This window comes from Bacillus rossius, chromosome 1 (genome assembly GCF_032445375.1).
Source record: "Bacillus rossius redtenbacheri isolate Brsri chromosome 1, Brsri_v3, whole genome shotgun sequence".
Classification (NCBI taxonomy): domain Eukaryota; kingdom Metazoa; phylum Arthropoda; class Insecta; order Phasmatodea; family Bacillidae; genus Bacillus; species Bacillus rossius.
Window position 1 is genome coordinate 44,501,744 of NC_086330.1, and position 14,188 is coordinate 44,515,931.

General features: G+C 38.9%; 1 protein-coding gene across 1 annotated transcript in view; it reads left to right on the forward strand.

The window, feature by feature from the left end:
- LOC134527319 (lachesin-like) overlaps positions 1 to 14,188 on the forward strand; it is a 136,838-nt gene that overhangs the window by 76,401 nt on the left and 46,249 nt on the right. Inside the window, exons 4-6 of the mRNA XM_063359920.1 lie at positions 1,155 to 1,309; positions 4,664 to 4,871; positions 5,706 to 5,876. Coding sequence (XP_063215990.1) covers positions 1,155 to 1,309; positions 4,664 to 4,871; positions 5,706 to 5,876 — 534 coding nt within the window. The remainder of the gene's footprint in view (positions 1 to 1,154; positions 1,310 to 4,663; positions 4,872 to 5,705; positions 5,877 to 14,188) is intronic.

Here is a 14,188-nt window from a genome sequence, read left to right on the forward strand (position 1 = left end):
AAGTTGGAGACATTCATAACTTAGAAACACGCATATTAGACTGTCGTAACTTAGAAACACGTAACTTAGAAACAAAACGCCTAAACACATAGCTTCGAACATCTTAGAACAGAAATAGCTTAAAAAATTCTATCTGGTGTTTTTCTAAGTTATATTTTTCTGTTCTAAGTTATTCCGTGGAGCGGTCACCCTCTTTCATCCCTAGACTGCAAAGTTGATCTTTCCAATGGGCGAGTGCTGCTATTAGCGTTGTCCTCTGTTTCCGAATCCACACCAATGGAGGCATAACGTTCTGGACACAACTTTGCAATGTAATGAAAATATTTGATGTGTAAGCATCTCAGCTTTCTGTATACAAAATGTGTTAAAAGTAATTTCGTGAAAATGGAATGGAAGTCTATGAAAATAAATGTGTCTCAAAGATGGTGAATCTACGTGTAGGAACATTAACCACTGTATACGAACTTTCATACACATTAAGGGAAAAACCAAAAGTATATGTGTAGCCTACCAAATGAATGTTTATGATAATTAAACTACCATGGAATTTTTTTGGCAAACTAAATTATTGATGGTAAAAAGTAATCAAAAGTCCTAAAAATAAGGCCATTACAATAATTATAATATATATTCTCTTCTTAATTCCCAAGACGTTTAGTAGCACGGCGGTAGTTCGTGCGCTTAGTTACCTCAAAGGAAGTGGTTCAAATATCTTTTTCCCGGAATTGTTTAACTTTTTAATTAACTTAGATATAATAATATAACGATAGTGTTGAGTCAACTTAAAAAAAAGATTAAGTTTAATTTTTGAGAAAGTATTAGACTGATTTTTATTCGTCGAAGCAAAAATAAATATATAACCATATACTTAGTGTTGTAATATGAATAGGATTTAGACTTCTTCTCTGTAGGTTTACGTTTTCGTTATTATTTCTTATTTTTCATTCTTTTGTTTTTTTCCCACAATAAGCAGTTCAATACGGCAATGGTGTGTGTGTTAAAAACAATAAATTGTATTAATTAAAACTCAGTGCGTAGTTTGGTGTTTGTTACGTTCCCGTGCACTGCGGGAGCGACGGGCGGACTGCAGTTCCGCGATCACGTGTCCGCTCGGGCGTGCAACCAGCCGTGGACGTGTGTCCGCGTGTCCGCAGGCGCCTCGCCGGACGCCGGAGCCGCGTCCACCTCGGGGGCCCCGCAGTCCGGCAAGGCCGTGCCGGACTTCAGCCAGCAGATACGGAACATCACCGTCCCGGTGGGGCGGGAGGCGGTCCTCAGCTGCTCCGTCACGGAGCTGGGCAACTACAAGGTCAGTCCGCGGTCCACCTGAAAACAAACAAGTCTGTCAGTGCTCGCCACGGACGGGTAACACCTAACGTCAGTAACGAGCAAATTACCGTGTTCTCATGATGCAAATACACATATAATAAGTACAAAACTCGGGACACAAAATTTAACATATAATTCTTAAAATTAATGCCGAGCGTACGCAAATTTTGTTTCTAATGACACTTTGACGCAAATCTCACGTAGTTTCCACATTCGCCAGCTACGTTGACTTTCAGAGTGAAGTTTGGAACTATATAACGAAACGGCTCCAATAAAAGCAAAAAAGACCTTGAAACATTGCTAAACTTCTGGCTTATAACCTGATTTTTCAAAAGTAATTCTATTAAAATACTGCCCATCTTGTTACAAACCCACTGAACAGTCTTCCCTTTGTGTTTGTGAACTTTATTTCGCAGCATCCGCCACAGATGGCAGCCGCTGTGGTTGTTACACATTTCGAATCTTGACTTCCGTAGAATTCACGACATTACTCCCACCAGATGCCGTATACCGAGAGCTAAGATCGATACATTTTCTTATGTTTTCAATCTGGGTTGTATCAATCTGACAGCAGTGGTTGCCAATTAATCTGTACTGCAATCTAACAGTAAGGCTTATTAAAGTAAGAAACCAATCCAGCGTCTTTCTGAAGTGACCTCGTTGAACAACTGATAACCGAATTCAGGATGCACGCGTGCACCAATTTTTTCAGGGTTCATCAGCTTTCGAGTTCGGTGCGTTACAAATACAAAACTGAACTATATTTTAGTTTCTTATGACAAATTTTAACAACCGCACTTGCGTGGTACAAAAATATTCATGTGCATTCTTTGGCAAACACAGAGAACCTCTGAGTTTTGTTCTCTCTGGCCAATGAGATGGCGAGCCTCGGCATCAGAATCTACGAACGCAAAATCGATAGAGCGTTTATTAAACCCGCATAAAAGAGACTCGGGCAACCATTGCTCCCACAATACTCACATTGATTTCCGTTTCTAAATCGTGGGCTGAAGCCCGTCGTCATTTAACTCTCGTTTCAAACTTGTTGGCACCGAGGAAACGTGAATGTGTATTCAGTTCACTGAGTCTATGGCGGAACTGAGCAGCTTGGCTGCATATGGTATTTCAATGATTATTATGAATGTAAAAACCTTTCAACATTAAAAGCAAAAACAAAAAATAAATATAAATTCTAGTTGTTTAAATTTTATGTTAAACGGTATAGAGGTTTATGCGCCAACTAGTGAAGAGTTACAGAAAAATAGATAGCATAAAAACCTTCTCCATGAAAGAAACACTTAAATGTGCTAATTTCATGATTACAGGTCAAACAGTATTGGAATTTAACAATCTCATACAAACCAAAATTCATTTATATACAGTTGAGATTTCAGTATAACTAATACCAAATCTTTAACTCCCTCAAATCCTTTGAATTCATCTTATTATGTTTTGCGTTAGGACTTCAGAACAAGCAAATATGGGTTGTATCAGTAAAATAATAAGTACAGCACCCATGTCCGTTTAGTTAAGATATTGAAACTGTTGGCAAGAAAGCGTCATGTCTTGAATGAATGTAATTCATTTATCAGTCGAGTATGGATGTCCTTTTAGGGTGTAAGTGGATGCCTGAGCTTAGATAAATCGAAAATTACCCACGAAGCTATGGGTTGGCCTGACATTTTTTTTAGGCCATGTTGTTTGTGTTGTTGTTGCTATTATAAATGTTCGTGCAAAAGTGTTATGGCGTGGAAACATGTGCGTGTCTGATCACTTGCCCATGCTACGTTCCATGGCCGCGAGTATGAACATTGCTATGAAACGTTCAGAAAAATATTTCGATTTGGAAATGTACAAAATCCTCTAAAACAATACTGTTCAAGCACTTACACTACCAGCATGATAGCGAAATTTGTGTTTAAATAAGTTGCAGATGAAATCAGTTTGGTAGCTAATAGCTGAATTACAATTAATTTCGCAGTTGTTCAGACAAGTTATTGCAGACTGAATTCAAAGTGAATCATGTAAAATTACAGATTAACTCCTTAGGATCTCACTCATTCGCTCACAGCCACAGAGCGTCTTGCATGTGGATAGGAGCCAATTGCTTTAATAAATTATGCTAAGTTTGTGTTTTATGTAAGTAGATAAGACTGTTTATTTCTTAAAAGATAATCCTTGTTTTTGACCGTCATGTACAGCAGAACTACCGAGACCAATTTATCTACAATTTGTGTCAACTACAACAATTAAAACGATACTTCAGCTAAGAGATAGCCCAACGATAGCTAAAGCTAAAAGAAAATGCAAAATATTTGCCATCCTTCACTTCCAATCCCTGAGTTTTGGTGGCTGATTGTTTAGATCCCTGGCCTCCCACCAACGGTATCTGGGGGGTCAAACCCGGATTCTACACAAAGGGAAAGATGGTGGACGTCTCCGAGAACTGGTGGGTTCTTGTCGGGTGTGATCTAGATAGACTCCATTACTGCTCCATGTCTATTAATACTTATTCGGGCATATATTTTTCACGAAAAGATTTCAAGACTAGCTGATGATTAAAACACTGTAGCATAGTCTGTGTTTCGAGATTGGTCGAGTTTCTTTCAAGATTCATGTTTACTGTTAGTACACGAATCACAGCCATTCAGTGTGAAAGAAAACACGTCCCAGAATGGCATGGTGAAATAATTGCAAGCGCTTCTCTCATAGATTGTCACCAACTACGAGGAAGAAAGAAACTGGCATGGACACACCTTACTAGTATCTAATGAGCCTTCGGATTTTTTTCGCGAAAGATGCATTGCCCTGCGTCTCAAACAATGTTGACGGCGTAAAAAGTCCTTGTGGCTGTGATTTCTATCGCGTCATGGTCCTGTGTCCGGAGACATGGATTGTATCACAAAACCTTAGCATAACACAAATTCAACACCACAGAGGTGGTCCCTAAACGAATCCGAGCCCAACCTGCACGCGAGACCTCGTCGAAATTTTCTTTGTTCTAACCTAACTAACACTAAATGTATTTGTAGGAGGGGTACGAGTTACGGAGGAACCCAGGCGTGTCTCAGGTCGAAGCCTATACGCCTTGTCATGCTGGGATTGGCCATGCAGGGAGAGGGTCGCATGTATCAGGGGCTTTGTTTGGAGATTTGCAAAACCATGGCCACGATTGAAGACATGACTAACTCCGATATCTTAAAACTAGCTTTGAATCTATGCTAAGTCCTGTTGCCTTCTCTGTGCACAACCGCGTGGCCCGATGCCCCGAGTTCCAACGAGATGCTCGTCATTGCAGTCCCCGCAGGGACCCAGCTGCTCCTCCTCCTTGCAGGTGGGCTGGCTGAAAGTCGAGGACCAGACCATCCTGACGCTGCACAACAAGGTGGTGACGCACAACTCGCGGGTGAGCGTGTCGCGCGACGGCGACCACACCTGGAGGCTGCACCTGCGCCAGGTGAAGGAGGCGGACCGCGGCTGCTACATGTGCCAGATCAACACCAGCGTCATGAAGAAGCAGGTCGGCTGCGTCGACGTGCACGGTGAGTCCCGAGTCCTCCGCCACTGTCCGGGAACTTGCGTCTGAACTACTTGTCTCCACGCGTCCAGCTTGCTGAGAACTTGGCACCACCAGGGGCGTAGCCAGGGGGGGGTTTTAGGGGTTCAACCCCCCCCCCCCCTTAGCACCAAATCTTTAATTAATTTCTTATTCGTCACTCAAACAAATATCATATTAAAATTAATAACATTTTTACCATTACAGTATTTAAATTTAAGTACCGAAAACAGCTAAAATAGCACTATTTTACACCTTAAAATCCAAATTTTCCCGGGGGAGGACCCCCGGACCCCCGGCTTTAATACGGGGGGGTGTGGGGGGGAGGATCCTTCTTAACATCCCCCATACACAAATTCTGGCTACGCCACTGGGCACCACAAGTTTTTAATCAATCCGGGTAGAAGTTAAATTCAAAGGTACATCAAAGTTTGAATTAAGTTTGATATGACAAGATATACTTTACTATGGTAATTCAGTTTCATTCCAAGTTTGAGAAGAAAAAAAAAACATTCCTGTGCCATATTTTTTACTAAAGTCGTGTTGAAACCAGCTTGGGTCAACCTCGATATAGCAAGACTCCCCCCCACTTTGCAAGCTTGTCACAAAGCCAAAATTCTACGTGTTCTTTAAAACGCTGATGCATTTGCTACTTTAACTTTAGTTACGATGAACATGACCCAACCTAACCTCCCGAGGAAAAAAGAACGTAAAGGACTATTATTTCTTTTCCGCTGCCCGAAGCTAACCTGACCTCGGGTGAACGCGGGAACTGTCCGTGTTGCGGGTGTGGAGTGAGGGCTCGTGCTGGTGTCGGCAGTGCCGCCGGACATCGTGGACGGCGAGACGAGCTCCGACGTGACGGTGCAGGAGGGGGAGAACGCGACGATGACGTGCCGCGCCGCGGGGCACCCGACCCCGAGGATCCTGTGGCGCAGGGAGGGCGGCGAGGAGCTGGTGTTCCGCCTCGGCCCCAGGAACGTCACCAGAGGTACGACGCGTCTCGTCGGTGGCCGGAGACGTTCGAGCAGCGAGGCTGCCTTTGTCGGGATGCAACCGTGATCCGATCCCCGTGACCGCATTGCAGAACGTGTCCAAAACCGAATCCCAGTAAGGAGAAACGCATCGGCAAAACCGTTTTAATAAACGGTGCCCTGCTCGAGTCTATAAACAGTTATCAACACATTCTAGTGAACATTTCACAACCATCGATACAATTGTTAAGAAAGTACTAAAGAACGCCCTTCCTAATCTTCTGAAGTACTTTTTAAAGTTACGACTTTTTTTTCTCTTTATGACCATTTAAAGGTACAACATTTCTTGCCGTATAAAGTTTCATATGGGTCACCAATACACTTGGGTGTGTGTCCCCCGATGATCACGAAAATGATTATATACGAGTTAATGGCGCCAGATGCGGATTCGCCGTCTGGACGAAATCATCTAAAAAGTTACCTCTGCTCATGAGCGGAATTCGGGCTACAGATAAAAAACGGAAAGGACGCCAAAATACGTTCTCTAATAATAAGGGACTGACCGTGTCCTACCCAGCACTAAGAATACGGTTAGGGACCAAGTGTAGCACATTCAACACCTAAACCTTATATTTGTGTCTTGGGAAATCCACCTTACTGTCTCTTTCCAATACACGATTTCTTGCTACTGGCACTGACGTTTCAACGTGCTGTGTTGCCAGACGTCGTACACCAAAGCAAAAACGTTTTGGACATTAAATCAATAATAGTGAGAATGAAAAAAATGCATTTATACGTATTGTTTTTAAAGATGGAATACAAAATAAGGTTTTTTAACGTTAACAAACCGAAGTCTGGCAACAGACCAAGACTACAGTGCGTGAAAGGAGGAAAGAGTTCGTGAAAGGAGGAAAGAGTTACACCGTGTATTCATTTAACTTAAAACCAAAATGATAGTGTTAGATACGCAATTATGGTTTTTCACTGTGCTTCGTATAGAAAGCACAAGAATTTGAAGAAAGATTAATTCACACACACAGGAAAATTTCAGATTCAGCCAATGCCAAATATGAAATTGATAGACAGCACAGAGAATACCGAGGGGGAAAAAATCTGATAAAAAAAATCGCGACACAGACGAACACACTAGGCTTACGACGAAACAGCTGTGAGGAGAACAGAAAAAAAACAGACAAAGAACAACTTCGGACAACACAGTGGAAAAAAAAGACGAACCAAGCGATGATGCAAAACAACACAACGACAACACATCGATGCACAGGCGAACCCAGCGATGAAACCAAACATATATTCTCTACAATACATCGACGACAGCACAGAGAAAACATGACATACAGTCAAAAGCAGCAATGGCGTTTGTCGTTTAAAAATATTTTTAATCAATTTTCTCCATTGCAAGGCTCATTAAAAGAACGTAAAATGATAGAACATCTCCCATGTGCAATTTTAAGTTGCATAAGGAATGTTGAATTAGCCAGTATTGTATGGTTATAAGTTTATCCTTGGACTAAGTATAACTTTACAGTTTAAATAATTGATTTATTTTTATTTCTTGAACTAAACCTCCCGTGACAAATTATTGGAGTGTCCACATAATTTAGTAATAAATGAACTAATTATTTTAAATTTCATTTCCCACCATTACAAATGGCTCATTGCTTTCTATCACATTTAAAAACTATGTAATTTACCACGAACATATTCATACAGGACTGTGAACTATGGACAATGGCATTTTATTTAGTACGTATTTCTTAATTAAATTAGAGCACATAGTATAAAACTTTATAAAATTTAAAATGTAAACATATTTCCAGAAAATCAATTATTTAATAACAATTTTGTTAAATGATAATTTAAGTTACACTGGTACACATTTATATCTGCTAAGTTAGGAGAAAGCATACCAGAATTTTACGACCACTTTAAGAAATATACAAATACTACAGCAAGTTTTATAAACAGTAGTTCGCATTCACACTCATTTGCACTATTTAAGTATCCTAATATGTTCGTGTTTATAGATGATGAAGAGTTAAAACGAAATTTAAGTCTTCATGACTGCAGAATAATCGTAACTTGACCACATTGAGAAAAAATAGCAAAAAAAAAAAAAAAATAATCCAAAGATTGTTTTCAAAATAGGTGTTAACAAACGTAAGTACTAGCAAAAAAGGTTGAGTACGCGAACATACTATAGAAAATGTTTAACACTGTTCTATGTTTTGCATAAACAGTTAATTGCTACTTCACTCTCAGCATACGCTGTCAATTTACGAAACACGTAACTAATGTAAGTTATTTAACTATAGCTCCGCATGAATTAAATTATAAGCACCATGCCGGTACGTATACCAGTATAAATTCCAAAATTTCGTCAGCTTTTAGCATGGCGGAAAACCCAATATCGATATCTTCTAGATACTAGGGTAAATATATGTACCAAACATTTTTCAATCATAAAAATTTTATTGCCAATGTCCTAAATAATAAGCAGAAGATTGTCATTGGATATGCAATCATCAGCGTTATTTTTAACCAGTTGTCTCCACGGGTTCATATGCGTGAAAAAATAATTTACACAAGTTATTAACATATAACAGATTTACATATTGTTCATCAGTAAGTACATATATAAAATCTAATTTTAAAAAACATATTAAACATCCACAAGTTAATTAATGGTATATATTTATAAAATTTACAAATAAATATTAATTATTGAATGGGATTAGCTCAAAAATCTAAACATTAGTGTTTTTTAACTTTACAATCAAAATATAAGTTAAAAATATATTTTCGCATTCAATTTTGTTTTACAGTTATCATCGTTTCTTCTGAAGCACTAGCAGCATAACTATTAATGAAAATTTTTACCATACCTGAGTTTTCTATCTAAAATTGTTTGAGTTCATCGGGTTAAATTACTTTATACAGACTTATAAATAGGCTACATTTATTTGTCCTTTGGATTTGAATTACGTGTGTTATTTGTTAAAAGAAAAAAAAAGCGAAACAAAAATCATGACAGCCTGTTTGATTAAAATTTGTGTGTGTACTAATTGAGATGAATTAGAAATTCCAAGTTTACTCCGGAGTTAAATATTTGACGTGACATATTAGACGTATGCCACTGATTGTGCTGGTAAACAAAACGACCGATAATTCCAATTTGGTTGGTCGGATGTTTGCGCTGTCTCTTCGACGCAAATTGAAGCGAGCATCGGGAGCGTCGCGCAAGCGGAAACCGCTCGTGTATTGCATTACCGGCGGGCGAGGCGGCCTATGGGCATTATCCCGGCGCGGCGAGGCGGCCCATCAACATGAGCACGGCGGGCGAGGCGGCCCATGAGCATTCGCCCGGCCGGGCGAGGGCACTGCCGCGCTCGATGACGTCAGCCCCGGAAATCACGTGACGAAAGAATCAACTAAAGGAAAAAACTCAAATTAATGATACATATTTATAAGCTTAAGCACCCGGTATTTCCTGGGCATTATGCTGTGGAGACTTCTTTTTTAATATTATTATAGAGGGAGTAATTCGAATACACAAAGTATCGAATTTTAATTAATAAATCAAATCTACAGGTGGATTCACGATGAAAGAATCTTTTTCGAATTAAAATGTAGACAGTGCTTTTTATTTTAATTTTGTTGGTGTGCCTAAATTTCCTGTACTTAGTAGTTATTGTCGGTTTTAAAACATACGTAGGCAGTAATTTTCATATTACTTAAATAGTCAGTTGGCCAAAATTGCATCCAGTAGTAACAAAACTATGTTGTAATGGGTGGGAAAGGGGGGTGGGGTAAGTTTTTTTTTTTCGTAGTATCACGTACACAGTGATGATCCTCTTGTTATTAAATCAGATGTAGATCGTAGTACTTCCCTTATTTTAAACGTCAATAGTACAAAATTTCATCAAAACGTACCATTCCTCCGCTTTAAGGGGTGATAATGTGGGCAAGAGGAATGGGGGTGGGTTTTTTTTCTAGAATATAATAACATTCCTTTTGTTTCGGAGGCAAAGTGTACAAAATTTCATCAAGCTCAGTAAAAAAGCTGTAGAATTTGTATTAAAAATTAAATACGCAAGCATGCAAACAAACTTAAATACGTCTTTATATTTTTGTACCTACATATATTCACATTTTATTACAAATAAATCACGATTATTCATAATATTTATGTTTCTTATAAATAAATAAAAAATAAACTGTATTTTCCTTCCTAGTCTGAAATAATCTAACCAACGGACTGAGCTAAGTATTAAACTTTATTATAAGTATTAGTTAAATAAATAACAAGTGATAAGTTAATATAATTTTCTTAAACTTTCGTGTTACAATGCAAATCTGTTATATAAAAAAAGTTTTAAAAAATTCTGCTATGGCAGGAATCGTACCTAGGCCCTTACAGCCCGAAACCCCACATTTACCGTTGTGTTAAAGAAATATTTTAAATTCATTAATTACTGGTCTATAAAAATTTATAAAATGCATTCCAGAACAGTTTTGGTATCACAAAGATTATTTGATACACCGATACGCTGGGCAAGTCCGTTTCACCTCGGAAGGAACAACAAGAAGGGTATTTTTGGTAAACGAACATTTGTGTCCAAGCAAATAATATTTTATTAACAGAGTCCAAGTCAGACAAACAAGCAATAACGTAACCCGGACATTGCACGTGTCATATGTTACTTGTTTCCTTTCAGCACTGGCGAGTGTCTCACTCACGTAGACTGGCAACTGTTAAAAATAATAAATAAAACATCCAATTAATATTTATACCTATTAGTCCTGACTCAGTTACAACTGCAGTGGATGATCATAAAGAATCGTTGCTGATTTGATATGACAAATTTAAGTAGTGAAGTGCTTTAATACAACACCAAAATATTTTACTTCACGAAAAACGATAATAACTTTTACAACCAGTGGTTTCAAAGATAATTTAATGTCTCAGCAACTCCCTCTTAAGCTACTTGTTCGCACTCAATTAGCTACCTACCACTTTGAAAATGCTGATTGCCGAACTATGCATTTTGCGCACAATGTTTTTAGAGTAACGACGGAAAAGAATTACTGCCGATAACCGCCACTGTACTTGGTGTTTACTGTTGCCAAAACTTGCCTGGTATATTGCACCGACTCCTCCCACGGCGAAGTGCACCAAGACGTCTCCACTGAAGAACTCGGCGGCCGGCGTCCGTCATCCTTCTCTTCTCGACGGACGTCTGGACTCCGATGACGAGGACTCCGGACGAGATGACTCGGGACACACCACGAAGCCGCGGGTTATGACCTTATGTCAGCCACAGACCTTAAATTCCGGTTTCACCTCCTTCGCACTTCCGCGACCTGGCGATGACTTCGACCCCGAGCTGTCGGGTCGTAAAAGTCTAATTCCTTGTTCCTCACTCGGTTCAGACAACACTTTCCAGGCTGTCCGAGCTTAAATAATTCCTGACCCACGGGCACTTGGGTTACTGTTGCTCGCCGCGCCGTGAACTCGTTCGCCCCTCTATTCGCCCGTCACCTAATCACCCAGCGAGTGAAATATGTGACATTCGTCGTCGGGTACTTGGGCATACCTTCGGCCTTCAGCTGTTACGTAGCACTAAAAACCCTTCAGATTCCACCGAGCGAATTTTCAGGGGTTTACTCGCTCAGCGAGTCGACTGTGACAGCGAACGCGGACTTCTTCGCCCACAACGATTTACATTTGTTGTAGACGCTCTGTGGCTGATTCTGCTCGTCGGGTGCTAAGTCCGGCTGTACTTGGTATGTTAGTTGCGCTTACCGCTGTGGAGGCCAAGTCCTGGTGTCGACTGGAGCTGCACACGGGCAGCACGACGTCCTACAGGCGGGCGACAGCGGGGCGACGTAGTCACGGCGGTCGGTCTTCTTCAGTAGTAGACCTCCTGGCCTGTCGGTGGTAGACTGCAACCTCTAGCTTCCACAAGGGTATAATATATACTCGACCAAGCATAACGAACTTCGGTTTTATCTTTGAAAGATTTGTGCCATGGGAGTACATGACTTGATGTAAACTTTTGGACATACGCCATTGCTAAGCACATGTATGTCTGTAGAAGAAAACTATAAAAAACGCAAATGACAAATACACAAATTAAGCAAAAGTTTTTGTTTCGTCTTTTCGTTTTGTCGTGTTTTTGTCTCGTTTCAACTGTTGTGCTGAATTTTTTTGGGATCAATATTTTTGTGCTCTCATCATTTGTAGGGTTTTTTTTTTCGTTCACTTCTGTTTTTGAAAAACTATTGTGTTTGTTTCGTCTTTTCGTTTTTCTGTGTTTTTGTCTCGTTTAAACTGTTGTGCTGAATTTTTTGGGTTCAATATTTTTGTGCTGTCATCATTTGTGGGTTTTTTTTTTTCGTTCCGTTAGTCCATTTTTCTTTTTTATTCTTTGTTTGTTGACCATATTCCTGTTATGGAATATTATGTGGTGTTTATATCCTGACAACAGCCATTTTTTTGCTTAATTTGTGTTTTTGTCATTTGTGTTTTTGTAGTTTTCTTCTACAGACATACATGTGCTTAGCAATGGCGTATGTCCAAAAGTTTACATCAAGTCAGAACTTCGGTTTACAGAACAGGTGAGAACAAGGAACTGATGTCAGGTGGTCGGCGCTTTCTTGCCACGCGGGCTGACGTGGAGCGAAGCAGTGAAGCCTACATACTCAGGAGAGGAAAATAACAAGGACAGAAGATTTGCCGTGTTCGGAGGGTAGTCTGCTTACAGGCGGAAAATACGTTTTTGAGTCCAGGAGGAAAGGAATATTGTTACGGGCCACGAAAACGACATGTAACAATTCCCCAGATGTTCACGTAAGCGAATATGTAGGTAGCCTACAGTTTAATGCCGCCACACGCGGTCGATCATCTGGACGACTTCAAGGCAGAAACGCGCATGCGCTCTAGACTTCACGTGTTAAACTACCGTCCATGCGGCGTCCATGCGCAATTCATTGCATTTCCGTTGCTTATTAACACTTCACCTTTGACGAGCCTAGTGAATTATAACTTCATCGAATAATCTCGACATCATATTTTACGTCAGTTACAACTTATAGTTACATAATGCTTATTTTGAGGTGTCGTTATAAGTAGCTGCAATTATTTATTGGCTATTAGAAGCTAGTTTAATGAAATGTTTTAATTTTCTAGTTATAATTTGATATTGTACGACTATTTTATACTAATGAATATATATATATATATATATATATATATCATTGTGACACGACTTTATATAATTTTTACTTGTGCTACATGAAATAATGATAACGATATAAGGACGTGATAATTTTTTTTTCAAATCACTCAAAAAAAATTTTATGACGTTTCTGATGAATTCCCCTGTGTTTTTTTCTCTGTACGTTGAATTAATTTTGTAAAAGGAAATGTATGTAATTAAAAAGAATTTTACTAAGAAATGTGAAGCACCGTTACAAATATACTTCCTTTGTTACATGTGTTTTGGTGTTTTTCATTTGATTTATTCTGCATGTTTTATGTCCACACTTAATTAATTAAGTAATAAATATAAATTCCCATTACGTTGGCCTGTTACTCCGATTTTTCCCCCTGTGAAATCAGTTAGTCTGTTGGGCTTTTGTTTTGATCCCTGGGCTTCGCTATATCATTTAATTTAATTAAATACGCTCGGACGCAATAGACTCTGATGTTGCCAGTAAAACGTGATCGCTATTTAAAACAGAATTTCTTTCGGGAGAGAGTCTATTACAAATTTTCAATTGGCTTTAGGTTCTTTAAGAGCATTACGAAAGACCTTAACTTAAAACTTATTGAGTTCTTGTATAGTAATTGTATTCATTTTAATATTACATTTAGTGTTTTCGTTAAAGTTCGTAAAGGAAATTTTGTTTTTATTGTTTTACTAAGTTCCTCATTTATAATTAATTACTTTACGTTTCAGTTATATAGATAAATTAATTTTTTATGTCTTTAATAACTTTAAATTCTATAGCATAAATTATATATATTTAAAATTTTTATTATTTTTTTAAGCTTTATATTTTACATAATCTTGCTACTTCCACTCCTGGAATATGAGGAGCACCTTTTGACATCTTTCTTATTCTTCTTTCTTTCCTCTTGTTTAACCTAGATATGACGAAACACCAAATGGATAGAAACTACCTTTTTTTTAATAACCCCGCCCTATGTTTGCTTCCTGTTACTGCTTTTTTAAATATTTTTTGAAGTGAAACTTCTTTGCCGAGGGTGTGACAATTTTCAATTTTCGAGCGTTACGATAATTCC